Source organism: Pongo abelii, chromosome 2, assembly GCF_028885655.2.
Source record: "Pongo abelii isolate AG06213 chromosome 2, NHGRI_mPonAbe1-v2.0_pri, whole genome shotgun sequence".
NCBI classification, from domain to species: domain Eukaryota; kingdom Metazoa; phylum Chordata; class Mammalia; order Primates; family Hominidae; genus Pongo; species Pongo abelii.
This window is the reverse complement of record NC_085928.1, coordinates 193289632-193308691: the sequence shown is the minus strand read 5'-3', so window position 1 is coordinate 193308691 and position 19060 is coordinate 193289632. Positions and strand designations below refer to the sequence as shown.

Sequence of the window (19060 nt, the reverse complement as noted above, 5' to 3'; positions counted from 1 at the left end):
ATGCATGAACACACAAACCCAGCTGTGTATCCAGATCCCCATTCAGGAATTCCATCCCTTCCTAGCGAGCGCTCTTTCTCTTACCAGTGACCATTTGACAGATAAACTAGTGCTAAAGACACATGAGTCATCAGGAACATTTATCAAACAATGGAAAAGTTGAATTTCGTATATATGATGACTATATGTCTTAGATTCTCCAGGACAGCCCCAATCTTATATCATTTTAGTTTTTTCAAAATAATTTTTTACTGAATATAGATACTATTTTTTTTGCTTATTCATATATTAAGAAAAAGTGCCTCATCAATAAAAATGCCTTCATATATATATGAAAGTAGCTACTGACCTATCCAGAGGGTTATTTATTCATCAACAGGTATTCTTTATCCTAGGTTCTGTGGACGCAGTGGTGAGCCAGACAGTCCGGAATCTGCCCTCATGGAGCTTACATTCTACTGGAGAGAGACAGTTCACTAAAAAGCAATCAAATAAATAATAACATCAGATAGTAACAGTGATATAAAAAAGAAAACAAGATATAATAGAAAGTGACTGGGGATGCTACTTTAGCTAGAATGGTCTGGAAAGGCCTGAGAAGACAACCTTTGATCTGAGGTCTGTCTGATCTGTGTAATCATGCAGAGACTTAGGGAATAGCATCAAGGCAAGAGCGAGCTGCAGGTGCAAAGGTCCTAAAGTGGAAATGAGCTTGGTGAGTTCAAGGAACATTGCTAGAGCAGGTGGGCCAGGAGGAAATGAGGGAACAGAGATGAGCAGAGGCCAGGTAGTCCTGTTGCACCCTGAGATCTTTTGTGAGGATTTGAATTTTATTCTCAGGGGAACAGAAAACCCTTGGAAGGTGCTCTGGGCTGTGTCTTGAATAGTGGCAATGGATCTGTATGACTGCATCACATTCTTTCTTCTGCCCACTTCCTTGAACTTGTGGTCCTTGGTATATACTTCAAAAGTTGCTAACCAGAGCTAGGGATGAAACCTATGGTTATGGAACACAGGAATGCTCTGTGAACCCATGACCCACCTTTCGTGGGCAGCATTCTTGAAGCAGCTAGACTAGCCCACTGTGGATGACCTGTGACTTGCAGGATTTGCAGACCTGTCACATCCTGTGACTTGCAGATCTTGTTTCTAAACTTGCTTCCTGAAGGATGCAGTACACCTGTGTCTCTGCCTTTGGGTGAATCAAACAAAGCTGTCTCATCGTAACTGAGATCGTTTTCAATATATCTTCCCTCAGACTTCTCAGACACATGGCTTCTTCAGATGATTTAGGGCTTGGCTAATCTTTCCATTTGTCCTTTAAAGTGTTAAAGGAACAAGACTGTGTCTGGCCACAATCTGACAAATATCTGCTTGGGGTTTGTCCTTTACTCGGCACTAAGGGGCCAACTCCCTCCCAGCACAGCCACACGCTGGCTCTGGGGTGTTGCCAGCTTCCTTATTCCACACAGTGACATCATCCTCACAAGTAACCTCAGAGTCAACTCACTAACCAGGCTCCTGTCCCATGCTGATTCAGCCTGTTCTTTATCTTGTTCTCGTTTGAGGGTTTAGCAGTCTTTTGAATGCTCCTTCCTGATTCTGAAAAACAGTAGTTTCAACCATTTAGAGAAGGTCTTCTATAAAAATGGAATTTGCTGCAGGGTCTTGACTGTGGGCCATACTGAGACCCTTGCTGAGGGGCCAGCAGGGAACAGACCAGGACAGGGTGGAGGAACCACCTGATTTCAGCCTTGACCTCTCCCCATAAGGGTGCTGTGTCTAAGAAGGCATGGAACCTTAACATCTAAGGATGTCATCTAGTTGGAGGGTCATGGCTTTGTGTACGTGTGTGAAATTTTCAAACACACACAGAAGCAGATAGACTGGCACAATGAACTCCAAGTGTCCATCATTCAATTTCAACAACCATTAGCTTTCTGCCTTTCTTGTTTCATCTGGCCCACCTCCCCATGCACACACTCCATCCCTATGGATCATCTGTGGGTTTGTTCTAGATTCCCTGATAGAGTAGCATCACTCGCTTTCTTGCCATTTTCTTCCCTAGTAGGCACTCTCATCTCTCATCTATTCTACCAGCAGAGTCCTCGGGGGTAAATAAACTGTTATTTCAATAAAGATTCCTGATTGCAACTTCTAAGCTGCAACTTGACGATCCAGCCTTCTGGAATTTTCAGCATGTGAAAGATCCCAGATCGGCTTGTGATCAGGGTACCAGATTTTAGCCATTTTTTCCCTCACTCTTTCTTTTTTACTTTGGATATTTTGATGACTATTTATCCTGAGCGGGAGGTATATAAACTAAAAAAATAAGCTTCAATTTGGAGGTTTCACCATAAATTTCTTTGCAGGTACCAGAAGCATTTCATAGCACATGTGGAGAGGCCAGGTGGGCTGGAAGGTGACAAGAACACAGGCTTTGGAGTCAGATAGGAATGGATTCAAATCTTGGCTCTAACAAGTACCAGCTGTATGACCCTAGTCACATTTCTTAGCCTTTCTGAATATGGTCCCCCTCATCTGTAAAGCAGAGGTAATAATTCCTACCTCACAGAGACCCTGTGAAGATTAAATGAGTTAGATGCGTGTTGGGGACTTCATGAGGTCGGCTTGCAATGTGGTTGGTGGTCAGTAGTCAGTGGTCAGAAACTATTGTTGTCCTTTCAATTCTGTAATAGTGACCTTCCAGCCATGTGGTGGCTGAATCCGGGTTGCTCCTTAGTTGCCCTTTTTTTTGAGACGGAGTTTCACTCTTGCCGCCCAGGCTGGAGTGCAGTGGCACAATCTCGGCTCACTGCAACCTCCGCCTCCTGAGTTCAAGCGATTCTCCTGTCTCAGCCTCCCGAGTAGCTGGGACTACAGGTACCCTCCACCACACCCGGCTAATTTTTGTATTTTTAGTAGAGACGGGGTTTCACCACGTTGGTCAGGCTGGTCTCTAACTCCTGACCTTGTGATCTGCCGGCCTTGGCTTCCCAAAGTGACCCACCGCACCTGGCCTCCTCAGTTGCCTTTATGGGCGTTTTTCCCTAGACCCATTTGGACCTGTTACTCACATCTTTCTTCTAACATCTCAAATGTCTTCTGGACAGTTCTGAAGGGTGAAATACTATATGCCAAGGGAAGGGCAGGCTCTGATCACCACAGGGCAATTTGGAAGTATCCTGTGGTGAATTTCCCTAGACCCAGAAAATCCTGCCCTGTTCTTAATAAATTAGGCAGCTGGACTTAAAAAAAAAAAGTGTCAACAGAGACTTTCATGCCAAGTCTCATGTTTCTATATTTGACTAAAGTCACACAAGTTCGAGCAACCAAATGAGGTCTCTAAGTTTAGGCAGAACAAGTGCAGCCATTCTTCTCTGTGTGTGTTGGTCTGAGCAGATCCTGGAGCCAGACTGCCTGGGTTTGAAGCCTGGCTCTTCTCTTTCCTACCTGGGTCACCTTGGGCCATTGTGCCTCCACTTCCCTTTGGTAAAACGGTACCAAAGGGTTTGTTGTGAAGAGTTAAGGAAATAAGCAAATGTAAAGCATTCAGAACAGTGCCTGGCATATAGTAAGCTCTCAGTAGATGTTAGCTGTTATTAACATTACAGTGGTAGAGGGATAAATTCTGGGCTATGGAACATGTCCTAGGTTCAGTCTGCAGTAGCTGAGCAGTGCTAGTAAAGGTCTGTCATTCATTCGACATTTATTCTGCAAATATTTATTCATCTCCTACCATGCCAGGTACTGTTTAAGTTCTGAGGACACAGCAGTGAACCAAAGAGTCAAAAATCACTGCCCAGACCGGGCGCGGTGGCTCACGCCTGTAATCCTAGCACTTTGGGAGGCCGAGGTGGGTGGATTGCCTGAGCTCAAGAGTTCGAGACCAGCCTGGGCAACATGGTGAAACCCCATCTCTACTAAAAATTAAAAAAAAAAAAAAATTAGCCAGGCATAATGGTGGGCGCCTGTTATCCCAGCTACTCGGGAGGCTGAGGGAGGAGAATCGCTTGAACCCGGGAGGCAGAAGTTGCAGTGAGCCTAGATCGAGCCACTGCACTCCAGCCTGGCTACAGAGCCAGACTCCATCTCCAAAAAAAAAAAAAAAAAATCACTGCCCAGGAAATGAGTATTCCAATCGTCTTGTAGGGGTGGTAACCAGTGCACCTGGGCCTTTGCTGTTTGGAACAAGTGCTCTGGGTATTTTTGCCTCAGTCCTTTTAACTAGCCACTGCTTGATTTGTGTCACTCGTTTCTATACCAGTACTCCTCTTTGTTTTGTGCAGCATTTATTTGTAAGTACCTAAGATGCACCATGCACTGTTTTCAGTTGAATAAGAGCTGGTTCTGGACCATAGGGGTCTGTGGCATAGCGCAGGCAGCAGATAAGTGGTCACAATGTAATGAAGCAGGTGTTCTGATCAAGAGAGCACAGAGAAAGTTTTCTGGAGAAGGTGAAGTCTGAAATGTGACTTAGATCGAGTTGGCCCCAGAGGAGTATGGGTGAGGGGGAGTAGGGAAGGATGGGCTTTCTAGGCAGACAGCAGGTGGAGAAGGGATGGAGGCCTGAAGCTGCCTGAATATTTGGGGAACAATAAATGGATAATTAGTATGGTTGCAGCAGAGAATGGAGTTGAGGAAGTGGAAGAGGACTTGGTAAGTCAGGCACACCCAGGTATGAGCTAGATAATGAAAGGTCCCGTGTGCATTGCTCAAGAGTTTAAGCTTGCTCCTGAAGACCCTGGGTGCCCAGAAAAGGGCTTGAAGCTTGGGAGTGATGTAGACAAAATAAGATATGTTGGAATCGCTGCTTTGTCAGCATTCTGGAGCATGATTTGAAGGAGAGCCTGAAGAAAAGCAGGGGAGACCAGTTGTCCCCATGAGAAGCCATGAGGCCTGAGCAGACAGTGACAAGGAGGTGGCAGAGACGGGGTCAGAATTTGAAAGGCATTAAGAAGGCGACGGTCCCGGCAGGACTTCATGAATGACTAGGAGGGTAAGAGGAAAAGGGTTTGGAAATTGTTGAAACCATAAACCAGTGCAAGTTAAGAGAGGGGCAAGTTGTACGCACCTGGAGTTACCATGACTCCTTATGTTACTTTAAACAGCTAAAGCAGTGCAGTGATGCACTGGATGCTTAGTGTGGCTGGCAAGGGGGCTCATAGGCTCTCTGCTCCTGGATACCTTTTGGAATGTAGCAGTCATCTGTGCTGATTGCTTCACAGAGTTCCAGCCAAGCAGGTCACTGCATCATGTAGCTCATTGGCTCATTCATTTATTTTGTTGATCAAATATTTATTGCATGCCTACTAAATGCTCTCATGGAACTTACATTTTGGTGGGAGTGAGTGGAGGAGGGAGGAATTCTTTTTTTTTTTTTTTCGAGACAGAGTCTCATTCTGTTGCCCAGGCTGGAGTGCAGTGGCGCAATCTCAGCTCACTGCAACCTCCGCCTCCCAGGTTCAAGCTATTCTTCTGCCTCAGCCTCCCGAGTAGCTGGGACTACAGGTGTGTGCCACCATGCCTGGCTAATTTTTTGTCTTTTTAGTAGAGATGGGGTTTCACCGTGTTAGCCAGGATGATCTCGATCTCCTGACCTCATGATCTGCCCGTCTCAGCCTCCCAAAGTGCTGGGATTATTGGCGTGAGCCACTGTGCCCAGCCAGGAGGGAGGAATTCTACATTAAAGTAAATAAAATAGTTTTTAGATAGAGATAATGCTGTTAAAGAATTAAAGTGAGGGAGAGGGCCTAGGTGATTGGGCGAATGGGTTGTAGAGAATGACTTAAGATATAGTCACCAGGGAAGCCCTGTAAGGAGGTGACCCAGGAACTCAGCTTTGCCTGACCCAGGGAAGAGCAATCCAGAGAAGGGTCAAGTCAGGAGCTAGTTTGGTGATCAGCCGTAAGCCGTATCTCTCAGCTGGATTCCTGCAGCAGCCCCTTAACAGGTCTCCCTGCATTTCCTCGTATTCTGGACACTGTACCTGGAGCGGTTCTTTCATAAACATGATCGAGATCCTTCCCCAACCCAGGGGCTTTCCTCTCACCCCGGCCATGGAACCCCCTCTTGCCTCTAGTTACATCTTCCACTCATTTCCTTCTTGCTCCCTCTGCTGCAGCCACACTGGCCTCCTTCCAGCTACCTGAACTTGTCAAACACGCCTTCACCTCGCAGCCAAGTACTGTGCGGCTTGTCCCTGACTTCAGTCTTGGCTTGTGTGCAGAGCGCTCCCAAGACCGTGCACACATTTCTTCGAAGATTCACTAGGAGGACTCCGCATGTAGCTGTATTAGAGTTATGATCTATTACAATGAGAAAGTACTAAGCAAAATTAGCAAAGGAGAAAAGCATGTGAGGTGAAGTCTGGAGGAAACCAGGCACAAGCTTCTTAGAATCCTCTCCTGTGGGAGTCTCACAGGACATACTTCCTGCCCCTGTCTATGGGTTGTGACAACGTGTGTGAAATGTTGTCTACCAGGAAAGCTCATTAGAGACTCAGTGCCCATAGGTTTTATTGGTGACTGGTCATGTTGGCAGCTTCTGTCTGGCAAGTACCAAGATTGCAGACTCCCAGAAGAAAAGCAAGTAATCACCATAAACCATACTATTTGCACAAACAGCTCAGGCATTGTGAACTATTCACATCAGGGAATGGAGGGAACCTTCCCAAAATCTAAGTTCCTAGATGCCAACAAAGGGCCAATCTTAAAATTGGGTCTTTCTAAGGCTGTAGTCTCAGGCTTTCTTTTTTCTTTTTTCTTTTTTTTTTTTTTGGGAGACGGAGCCTAGCTCTGTCGCCCAGGCTGGAGTGCAGTGGCATGATCTTGGCTCACTGCAACCTCCGCCTCCCAGGTTCAAGCAATTCTCCTGCCTCAGCTTCCAGAGTAGCTGGGACTATTGGCGCATGCTGCCTTGCCTGGCTAATTTTTTTTATTTTAGTAGAGATGGGGTTTCCCTGTGTTGCCCAGGCTGATCTCAAACTCCTGAGCTCAGGCAATCCACTCAGCCTCCCAAAGTGCTAGGATTACAGGCGTGAGCCACCACAACCCGGCCTAGTCTCAGGCTTTCTATGTGAAGTCTTTTCTGCATAGCTTGAGTACTCCTTCTCAGGGAGACCGTCTCACCATCCGATTTAAAATACTAGCTCCAGCACTCGTCACTGTCTAAGATACCATGTAATCTACACATGCAATTGTTCATTGCTACTGTCTCCTATTAAAATGTAAGCTTCATTTCATGAGGTGGGGATTTTTGCCTGCTTTCTTTTACCAATGAACCCCCAGCACCTGTGACAGTGTTTGGCAAATAGTAGGTTCTCAATAATAGGAGAAAGATGAATGAAGGAATGCTTAAACAAACAGGAAAACTTGGCATGTGTGGTTAGAGCGAAGCGTCATGCAGAAAGAGGTAGGAAATGTGATTGAGCAGACAGGGTCAGTGTAGACAGGGCCCTTACAGGCTTTGGGAAAGGGTTTAGACAAGCATATTTCTTTCTTTTTTTTTTTTTTTTTTTTTGAGATGGAGTCTTGCTCTGTCACCCAGGCTGGAGTGCAGTGGCGCAATCTCAATTCACTGCAATCTCCGCCTCCCAGGTTCAAGCGATTCTCCTGCCTCAGCCTCCTGAGTAGTTGGGATTACAGACACCTACTACCACGCCCGTCTAATTTTTGTATTTAGTAGAGATGGGGGTTTTCCATGTTGGTCAGGCTCGTCTCAAACTCCTGACCTCAGGTGATCCGCACACCTCGGCCTCCCAAAGTGCTGGCATTACAGGTGTGAGCCACCATGCCCAGCCTAGACAAGCATATTTCTTAAGTGTCATGACCACCTTTGAGTTGTCCATATCCAATTTTCACCAGTGTCTCAACTTCAGCTCACCCCCCACTCTCCTCAAGGACAGGTGTCAGTCCCTCTTCTTGTTCCTTTAGTTAATAGGGGTATTCAAAATCTCTTATTATGTGCACTCCATGCTTTTCTGCCCTAGAGTTTATTGCAATTGTAATAATTTAACGATTTGTGTAATTTAGTTGATATCTGAATTCTCCATTAATCTGAAAATTTTGGGCTTGTTAACACTATATCCTCCATGTCTAGCCCAGAAGTCAACAGGTATTTGAATGAATGACTGCTGTTGTTCAGCGTGTGGACAACTCTGGGCCAGGCTCAACTTCCTGGGCCTGGAACCATTCAGAGCTTTCTCAGGTTCTCCAGCCTTCATCCTGGGTTAGCATCTCCACAGCCTCCCTCCAGGCTTGGAGCACACAATACCAGGCAGCTCTCAGCCTCATGATGCCCTGACTTCTGTTGCCTGGCTGTGGATGTTCACTTTGCAGGAGCCCCTGGAAAAGGCCCAGCTGCTGGCACTGATTGGGGACCGGCTCATCCAAAGCCACCATTATGCAGCAGATGCCATCAGGCCCCGGTGTGTGGAGCTCAGGCACCTCTGTGACGATTTCATCAATGGAAACAAGAAAAAATGGGACATTTTAGGAAAGTCCTTAGAGTTTCATAGACAACTGGACAAGGTGAGCAAAACACAGCCAAGAACATGATGTCTGCAAGATTTTCTGTGAAGAAGCTTCCATCATACTTGTCCTCCCTTCCTTGCATGATTGCTGAGAGGCTCGAGTGCTTTATATGAAAAGATGTTCAAGAGGCATTAAAAACTGCAGATCCTAGGTTGTAGAGGTACTGAAGGTAAAAAGTGCTCTGGCCATCCCACCACATCCCATTAAAGTTAACTAAAGCCCATTTCTATCTGTGTGGAGCCAGACTTTAAGAGTGTGTTTTGGCCTGGCCCTGTGGGAACACTTCTTGATTCCCTTTCAGGTGTACAGAGAACCAAGCACTATATTTGCAGAGTGCTTCCCTCATATAAAGGCAAAGGGTTTTGACTCTTTTTGGAGAAGCTTAAGTAATAATGACCATTCTATACTCCCTACCATGTATCGAGCACCTACTCTATTTCTACCAGGAACATAATTATGTCATCTATTTATAATCCTCAAGACAACCTCTGAGGAAGGTATTAATGGCCTCATTGTGCAGAGGCAGAAACTGATACTCTGCTGGGTCTCAAAATGTAGCACACGAGAATCACCTAGTGAGCTGTTATATGGCAGATTCCCTTATGCACCACCCTGGAGACTCAGCGTCAGTAGGTCTGGAATACTGCCCAGGAACTAGTATTTTAGTAAAGTGCCCAAATGATTCTGGTGCAGGTGGTGCAGGGATGACACCAAGAAACCCTGGGGTAAGTGACTGCCCAAGACCACACATGGTGCACACAGGGGAAGCCAGAATTGAAGTCAGGCCTGCCAGATTCCACACCAAGGCTTCACAGGATAGATAGCAAGGGCGCATGCCAGGGGCCCACAGGGAGAGGGGTGTGCAGACCCTGGTGCCCTTTGGAGGTGACCTCTAGGGTATGTTCCCAGTCAGCAGGAGCAGCGGTTTCTGGAGTCTTCCCTGTCAGCTGGTCCCAGGCAGCATGTGGCTGATGGCAATGAGTCAGCATGCTCCATCCCCACAGCTATTCCTCTTGCATGGCAGGGGGCACCCACCCGGGCTGCTTACCTCATCCCATTGCTAAGGGGATTTTAATGTCAATGAAATATAGTTGTTTCAGAAGCAAGTAGCTCCGAAGGGGCTGGTGCGCAGCATGCTCTGTGTGCTGAGCTTGCTGCGGGATCAGCTGCTGTTTTCCCAACTCCATTTTTGCTCCAGAGATAATAAGCCTGGTGTGTGTGTGTGTGTGTGTGTGCGCGCGTGCACGTGCACGTGTGTGTGCGCGTGCGCATGTGTGTATGAGAAAGAGAGAGGGAGACAGAGAGAGAAAGCAAGTAGCCATAGTAACTCTACAGAAAATCCCAGCCTAATGTTTTTTGCAGATCTAGGCATGATGTGTAAAGAGAAAGTTTTCACAGCATATATCAAAGCATGAGTTCATATTATTGTGGAAATCCAAAAATGTAGGAAGAAAAAGGTTACTCATGGGCACGTACATATCCCACTATCCCCCATCTCTACATAATGGTAATTATTAATTCTGAAATATCTTTATGATTTTTTATTACTCTAAATGTGGTACATATTCACTGTAAATAAAAAAAAAGACAAAAATTTAAGTTGCCTATTATTTTCCCACTTAGAAAGACAACCACTTTGGAGTGTTGCATTTTGATCTTTTTTCTCTGTATAGTTATTTTATATTGCTTTTCCGGTCACATGGTAAATGGAAATGCAGAGGTATTGGCACTGGAAGCTTATTTTCATATAACTCTGCAGGTAGCATAAGCGCTCCCTGTCTTTCTGTTCAAGTGTCTCAGTGGAGTTCAAAAGAGCAAAGAAAATGAGTCTTTTTAAAAAATTGAATAATTAGAATTCATCACCTATCTAATGTCCTCCCAGCATCCAGAAACTCTTGAGTATTGCTGTGCTGAGTTACAAAGCTTTGCATTCTTGCTTCCTTAGGAAAGACAAATGCCAGTAAATGCAAATAGGGATCACCTGGGAATCCAAAGCGGCAAGTTGTGTTTTTGTTAAAAGGGACATGCCCTTCTCCCAGGAAATGTAAGGGCCAGGTCTAATGTCTTATTAATCACCCTGTGTTCTGGTAACCAATTTGGATGCAAGAAGGGCGGACTAGCAGGTAAACCCCAGAAGCCATTGATTACATTTCTCTATGGTTAGACCAGCCTAAGAGATATTTAGCTATAAGGCTGGGTGGGTGCAGTGCCTGACACCTGTAATCCCAGCACTTTGGGAGGCTGAGGTGGGAGGATTGCTTGAGCCCAGGAGTTCGAGAGCAGCCTGGGCAACATGGCCAAAACCTGTCTCAAAAAAAGGAAAGAAAGAAAGAGAGAGAGAGAGAGAAAGAGGAAGGAAGGGAGGGAGGGAGGGAGGGAGGGAGGGAGGGAGGAAGGAAGGAAGGAAAGGAGGAAGGAGGGAAGGAAGGAAGGAAAAATTAGCCTGGTGTGGTGGCACGCATTTGTAGTCCCAGCTACTCAGGAGGCTAAGGTGGAAGAATCACCTGAGCCTGGGGTAGACCTCTCCAGGCTGCATTAAGCCATAATCGCACTACTGCACTCCAGCCTGGGTGACAGAGTGAAACTCTGTCTCAAATTAAATATATATTTAGCTGTCTCCTCCTGGAGATGTAGCAATTACTGTTAGTGGAAGAGACTCATTTTGCTGACCAAGTGACTTCCCTGAGAAGTGGACAGGTATAAATTGGTTTGGGTTTGTGCACCTCATAGTGTAATTTACAGTGGTTAGACCCCTTAAACTTTATGCCGTCCCATGACAATTTCCCATTTTCTCGGAATCCTTGTAGACACCTTACAAGCTCAGACCTGCTGAGGATTATGGTGGCTCTGAGTTGTGGTCAGGTGAAGTGCACAGGGCACTGTTTCTTTCCAAAAGGTCAGCCAATGGTGTGAGGCAGGAATCTACCTCTTGGCTTCCCAAGCTGTAGACAAGTGCCAGTCTCGAGAAGGGGTTGACATCGCTTTGAACGACATTGCGACATTCCTGGGCACAGTCAAGGAGTACCCGTTGCTCAGCCCCAAGGAGTTTTACAACGAGTTTGAGTTGCTGCTCACCCTCGATGCAAAGGTAATGCTTCCGGGTTATTTTGATCCTGTGGTTGGGAAACGGATAGGGGAGGGAGGGACTGTACCTTCTTCCTGATGAAGTACACACAGGGTACTGAGCAGGCTGAATTGAGTGGGCTCACCGGTTCCGAAGCCCTCCGGCGGCCTCTTAGACTCTCGGCCTGAACGTCCTGGCATACTGACCCTTCGTCTGACTCAAATCAGTCATTTCTCTGTTAATGCTTATGAGTATTCCTGATGTACCACATGCTGTGCTGAGTGTTGAGGATACCATGATGATTAGAAATAGGCATGCTTCCGTCCCTCACTGATCTTACAGTTTCGTGGGAGAGGCTGACATTAACAAAATAATCACACAAAAATATGTTACAAGCTGATAAAAGTGCTGTCAAGGAGGGATTCAGGGTCAGGCATGTGACAGAGGAACTTGACCTGGACTGGGGTCAGAGAAGGCTCTCGGGAAGAGTCACTTGAGCTAAAGCCTAGAGAATGAATAGACAAGATGGGAGAGGCTTTCCAGACAGGAGGAACAGCATGTGCAAAGGCTTCAGGGCTGGAGGGAGCCTGGCACAGTGCAGACCAAAAGGTCAGGGTGCTGGAACCTAGAGAGCAACGGAAGCGTGTTTTGGGTGAGGTTAGAGAGAGGCAGGCAAGGTAGGCTTTGCGGGCCACATGAGCGAGTTTGGATTTAAGCAGGGGGATAACTTGATTGGATTTGCATTTGAGAAGCACATTCTTCCATGAAGCCAGCAGGGTTGTAGGTAGCACACCTTCCTCTGAGAGCCACATCACCTTGTCTGCACCTCTGTTTTAGGAGCTTCTTTTAGTCAGCTTCCTGGGCACAAAGAAGGGAAGAGAAGATGCAGTGGAGGAACAGATTATATCCAGCCTGTCTGTTTGTGTAATTCTGGGGAATGCCCTGAAGTCCATCCATGGACTCAGGCCAAAAGTCTTTGCTCTGTCTAACGTGACACAAACCACATTGTATTCTAATTGTTTGTTTGTTTGTTTATTTCTGAGACGGAGTCTTGCTCTATCACCCAGGCTGGACTGCAGTGGCATGATCTCGGCGCACTGCAACCTCTGCCTCCTGGGTTCAAGCGATTCTCCTGCCTCAGCTTCCCGAATAGCTGGGATCACAGGCACCAGCCACCACACCCTGCTAATTTTTGTATTTTTAGTAGAGACGGGATTTCACCATGTTGACCAGGCTGGTCTCCAACTCCTGTGCCAGGGTGTTCCAGGCACTGGAGATGCCATAGTGAAAGGATATAGTCATTGTCCTCAAGGGTCTCAAGTAGGAGAGGCTAATCCTTAGATGCATAATTCTGGAGCATGGCAGGACCTGCAGCGACTTGCATAGTGATGCCCAGAGGGGGTCACCTGAGGGAGGTAGGGATGGGGGGAGTTGGGGAAGGTGGGAGAAAGGGAATGCTTCGTGTCCTCAGGCTATATACAGAGAAGCCTGTTCATGATGATTTGCTTTTGTTACTGCAGGCCAAAGCCCAGAAAGTTTTGCAGAGGCTGGATGATGTCCAGGAAATATTTCACAAGAGGCAAGTGAGTCTGATGAAACTGGCAGCCAAACAGACTCGTCCAGTGCAACCTGTGGCCCCACATCCTGAGTCTTCACCAAAATGGATGTCATCGAAAACCAGCCAGCCCTCCACCTTGGGTAGGTTATTTGAGGAAAAGAAGCTTTGTGGCTTTTGGGTTTCATCAGCACCATGAGGACTGAGACTGGTTGTCTACGATGGATAATGGTCACTGTTTTAACAGATACTATTTAAAACAGATTACAGATATGGCATAGTGTGGACATGGAAGACTTAAACACTTAGATAACACCAAGTGCCTGGATGCAAGGAGAAACACACAATCTACTGAAGGAATAATAAAAATGCATCATAAAGGCCGGGTGCGGCGGCTCACGCCTGTAATCCCAGCACTTTGGGAGGCCGTGGCGGGTGGATTATCTGAGGTCAGGAATTCGAGACCAGCCTGGCCAACATAGTGAAACCCCCGTTTCTACTAAAAATATAAAAATTAGGCTGGGCACGGTGGCTCACACCTGTAATCCTGGCACTTTGGGAGCCTGAGGTGGGCAGATCACGAGGTCAGGAGATCGAGACCATCCTAGCTAACACGGTGAAACCCCATCTATACTAAAAATATAGTAATAGTCCCAACTACTGTAGTCCTGTAGTCCCAGCTACTCGGGAGGCTGAGGAGTTCACTCAGGAGAATGGCGTGAACCCGGGAGGCAGAGCTTGCAGTGAGCAGAGATGGCGCCACTGCACTCCATCCTGGGTGACAGAGCGAGACTCCGACTCAAAAAAAAAAAAAAAAAATATATATATATATATACACACACACACACACATATATATATAGATATATATATAAATAAATTAGCTGGGCATGGTGGTGGGTGCCTGTAATCCCAGCTACTCAGGAGGCTGAGGCAGGAGAATTGCTTGAACCTGGGAGGCAGAGGTTGCAGTGAGCAGAGATTACGCCATTGCGCTCCAGCCTGGGCCACAAGAGCAAAACTCTGTCTCAACAACAAGAACAACAAGAACAACAAATGCATCATAATAATAACAACATAATAAAAACAGCATAAAATAGACCCCATTTAGGACCTTTAAAAGGCCCACGTTTTATTAGCAATGGAGTAGTAAAATTGGTTCTTTGAGCAAAGATTTAAAAAATAGGTAAGTTCTTATGTCAATCCCACATGGTCCTGATTACTATAGCTTATTAGTTAGCCTTTAAGATCAAGTCATGCAATGTTCCAACATTGTTCTTTTTCAAGGTTGTTTTGGCTATTTTAGGTCCTTTTCATTGTTCTATAAATTTTAGAATCGCCTTTCAATTTCTGCTGGGATTATGATGGGGATTACACTGGATATATGAGCTAATTTGGAGAGAACTATTATCGTACCAATATTGACTTTTCCAATTCCTGAATATGTTATAACTTATGTTTTTTAGGTCATCTTTAATTTCTCTCAACAATGCAGTCGTTTTGAGTATAAAGGCCTTAGGCATTTCACATTTTTTTAACCCTGTAATGAATGGAATTTACCATATATAACTAAGAATAGGAATAGATTTCTATATAGAAATATAATCCTATCATCTGTGAATAGGGATGCTTTTACTTTTTTCTGTTTCAATCTTTATACTTTTTTTCTTGTCATATTATAATGACTGGGACCTCTACTACAATGTCAAATAGAAATGGTGAGAGCAGACATCTGTGTGTTTTCCCAAAATTAGGAAAAGAGTTCAAGTTTCATCTTTAAGTATGATGTAAGCTATAGGTTTTCCACAAATGTCTTTTATCAGATTGAGGGAATTCCCTTCTATTTCTATTTTTTTGGAGAGTTTTTATCATGAATGATTATTGAGTTTTTCAAATGCTTATTTGGTCCATATATTGAGATAATGATATGGTTTTTCTTCTTTATTTGTTAATATGGTAAATTACAATGATTTGTTTTCAAATGTTAAAACAACTGTACATCCTTGGAATAAACTGCCCTTGGGCAGGATGTACATGTCAGTTGTTTGTGTCATGTGTTGTGGAGCTCTGTCATTAAGCACATACATATTCATGGTTTTTATGTCTTTCAGATATATTAGCCCTTTTATAATTATGAAATGTCTCTCCTTCCCTCCTTACCTCTAGAAATACTCTTAAAGTCTATCTTGTGCGATATTGTCACAGTTTCTCATGCTTAGTGTTTGCAGAACATATTCTTTTTCTGTTTTCTATTCTTCTGTCTTTGTATTTAAAGTATATTTGTTGTAGGCAGCATATAGTTGGGTCTTGCCTTTTTATACACTGTGACCTCTGCCTTGTAATTGGAGTGATTAGATTTTTATGTTTACATCCATCATCATTATTGATATAGTTGGATTTAGAGTTCCTATTTTGTTATCCTATATGTCTCTTGTGCTTTTTATTCCTCTTTTCCTTCTTTCCTGCCTTCTTTTGGGTTAGTAAATATTTTTTAATATTTTGTTTTAATTCCTCTATTGGCTTGTTATCATATCTCTTTGCACTGTTTTTTTACCCAGACTAGGGATTACCATATGCATCCTTAACTTGTCATGATCTGTTGAGTTAGTTTCATACCATTCTATGCAAAATATAGGAAATCTATAACATCATACTTCCATATGCTCCCCATCCATCCTCTGTGCTATTCTTATCATAAATATTACATCTATATATGTTAATCCCCCACTACGGTATTATAATTTTTGCTTTAAATAGTCATATATCAAATTAAGAGAAATACATAAGTGTGTGTGTGTGTGTATACATACCCCCTTATTCACCATTTCTGGGGTTCTTCATTCCTTATTATAGATTTGAGTTACTATCTTGTGTCATTTCTCTTTGGAATAAAGAGCTTCTGTTAGTATTTATTGTTGGGGAGTCTACTAGCAACAAATTCTTTTCTTGTCTTTATTTTTTCCTTTTTGTGGAGAACGGGGTCTCGCTATATTGTCCGGGCAGGTTTCAAACTCCTGGGCTCAAGCTATCCTCCCGCCTCTGCCTCCCTAAGAGCTGGAATTACAGTTGTGAGCCACCGTGCCTGGCCTGTTAGCAATAAATTCTTTCAGTTTTTGTTTATCTGAAAATTGTGGGGTGTTTTGGTAATTCTCCATTTAGTACAATTTACATTCCCTTGTCTTCCACCATGTATCCTACTTTTTAGAAGTAAGCCTTGATAACATTTAGTGTATTTCTTTCCTGAATTTTTATCTGCAAACACACACACACACGCATCCATGTATACACTCTAACACACTTGCATACACATACCACAGACATACCCAAACATACACAGAGACATCCTTCTTAGATGATTGGAAACAGAACTTGGTTCTCTTGACCTTTCATCTTTCCTCAAGCTAAACTATGTTCACATCTATGATTTGGCCTCATTCATTGTTTCCAGGTACATATGTTTGTTTCAAGTAAATAAAGCGGGAATTACAGATTTGTTTCTCGACTTTTCAAATACAAGATTTCATAATAGATAACACTCCTTCCCAGAATAAATAGGTCTTTGTCAAGTCTGAACAGGTTGTCATTGACCTAAGTCAAACAACTAGCTCATTTTGCAGAACAATCCTGCACTTTTGTTTTTGGCAAGTATCTACTGAGTGTGGACTCTAGCAAGTCACTAAAAGGATTTTCAAACATTTTTGTCTGATTCCTTAGTAACTGAGTCTGTGCCAAGATAAGCAATTGTATTTCACAGTGTAAAGAAGATGGGTGGAGGGGCTTAAGAGCTGGAATTTCAGCTCTGACTCTTGTTAGCTGGATGCCTTGGCTACAGCTTTTAACACCTCTGAAGTTCATAAGGAACGTGAAAAAACTTTTTAGTGCCATGTGGCTATAATAGCTAAAATGTATTATGCATTGTATATGATCTACATTCTTCACAAATGAACTCATTAAAGCCTCATCACAGCCCTTTACTATGGGATTTCTCATTTTTCCCTACTTTACAGATGAAAAAGGTAAGGTACAGAGGTGACTGTAATCATGTTTGTCTCGTGCATGGAAGAGCAAGGTTTGAACACTGGCAGTGTGGCTTCTGTGGCCCCACCTTTCACTGCTTCACTCTACTTACAGTGTCAAGGACAGGCGCTTCTCAGTCATGGTGTCACTAATTATAGTGCATGCATTTCTAGCATCTAGTTATTGTGCCTGGAATCACTCACTTTATAGAGATCCCACAGAGAGGGAGGAGCCCAAAGGATTGTCTGTTATTACAAAGCAGCATTAATGGTCATATGTATAACCTGGGGTAGCAGTGTACTTTTCTACGATTTTCAACATAACATCTATGAAAAACCCATAGAAAGCCCAAGCTGCTTCCAGTTGGCTCACAGAATGGAAGGGTTGGGAGGGGCCTCTGGAGATCAGATGGTCAACCTCCATCAAGTCTGCCATAGCTAAGAATCAGGGTGATATATTGGTGGCGTTCGATGAATGGCATTTTGGTCTTGGGACCTACAAATGCTAAAATTGGCTGGGCGCGGTGGCTCACGCCTGTAATCCCAGCACTTTGGGAGGCCGAGGCAGGCAGATCATGAGGTCAAGAGAGTAAGACCATCCTGGCCAACGTGATAAAACTCCGTCGCTACTAAAAATACAAAAATTAGCTGGGTATGGTGGTGTGCACCTGTAGTCCCAGCTACTTGGGAGGCTGAGGCAGAAGAATCGCTTGAACCTGGGAGGCGGAGGTTGCAGTGAGCTGAGATCACACCACTGCACTCCAGCCTGGTGACAGAGCGAGACTCCGTCTCAAAAAAAAAAAAAAGAAATGCTCAAATCTTTCCTGGGATTAATCACGTCTCCTGTGAGTTTCCCAAGGGACCAGCATATACAAGGGTGGTGACTGTGACAAATAAGAATTCAAAGTACCTCTTATCTATTAGCCTTGTGGCCATCACCCTCAATGCTTGGTAAAGCTGGTAAGGTGGGTTAGGAAGCCTTGAGGCCTAACCAGGGCTTCTCCTCTCCAAGTCCCAATTTTACTACCAAATGGCCATGGAGCTTGAAGAAAGGATATTTCCCAGGTGGGGAGAAGGGAGAGAGAATGACCGAGAGAAAAGAGCAAGAGCAGCAGGCATGGCCATCCTCTTACAATACAATCATAGTATGATTGTGTGTGTACATGTATGTGTGTAAAAAGAGGGAGAGCATTGGAAAGAAGACTGTAAGGAAATATACTAAGTGATTGTGCTTCAATGTTAAGATTTTAGTGTTTTTCAGATTTTCTGTAATAAGCAAAAATTAATTACCTTTATAATGGAAAATATATTCAATACAATGTAGTACCTAGAATTTAGTCTTTGAATCCAAGAACAACATCAAGTGCAACATTATGTTGTGCACATGATGCATGACAAAGCAGCAGTGCATAAAAGAATCCATAAAGTTTGTAATATGGAAGACTTCATGAGGAAAGTGGCCTTTTTGTTTGTTTGTTTGTTTGTTTGTTTGAGATGGAGTCTAGCTCTGTTGCCCAGGCTGGAGTGCAGTGGCGCAATCTCAGCTCACCACAACCTCCGCCTCCCGGGTTCAAGTGATTCTCCTGCCTCAGCCTCCCAAGTAACTAGGATTACAGGCACTTGTCACTGTGCCTGGATAATTTTTGTATTTTTAATAGAGACGGGATTTCACCATGTTGGCCAGGCTGGTCTCGAACTCCTGACCTCAGGTGATCTGCGCGCCTCAGCCTCCCAAAGTGCTGGGATTACAGGTGTGAGCCACCAAACCCAGCCAAAAGTGACCTTTTAGCTGGGCCTTAAAAATGGGAATGACAGAAAATCTACTATTCTTTACCACATTACTATATGTACAGATTTGTTGTAGTTTGATGTTTCATGTGGTGCTGGCTGTG

At 44.4% G+C, this 19060-nt stretch overlaps 1 protein-coding gene across 2 annotated transcripts in view; it reads left to right on the top strand.

The window, feature by feature from the left end:
- The window catches only part of MCF2L2 (MCF.2 cell line derived transforming sequence-like 2), a 247088-nt gene that overhangs the window by 118773 nt on the left and 109255 nt on the right, over window positions 1-19060 (top strand). For both annotated transcript variants that reach the window (XM_009239585.4, XM_054553050.2), the window contains 3 exons: window positions 8340-8531; window positions 11431-11622; window positions 13119-13296. In XM_009239585.4, the coding sequence (XP_009237860.4) occupies window positions 8340-8531; window positions 11431-11622; window positions 13119-13296 (562 nt within the window). The remainder of the gene's footprint in view (window positions 1-8339; window positions 8532-11430; window positions 11623-13118; window positions 13297-19060) is intronic.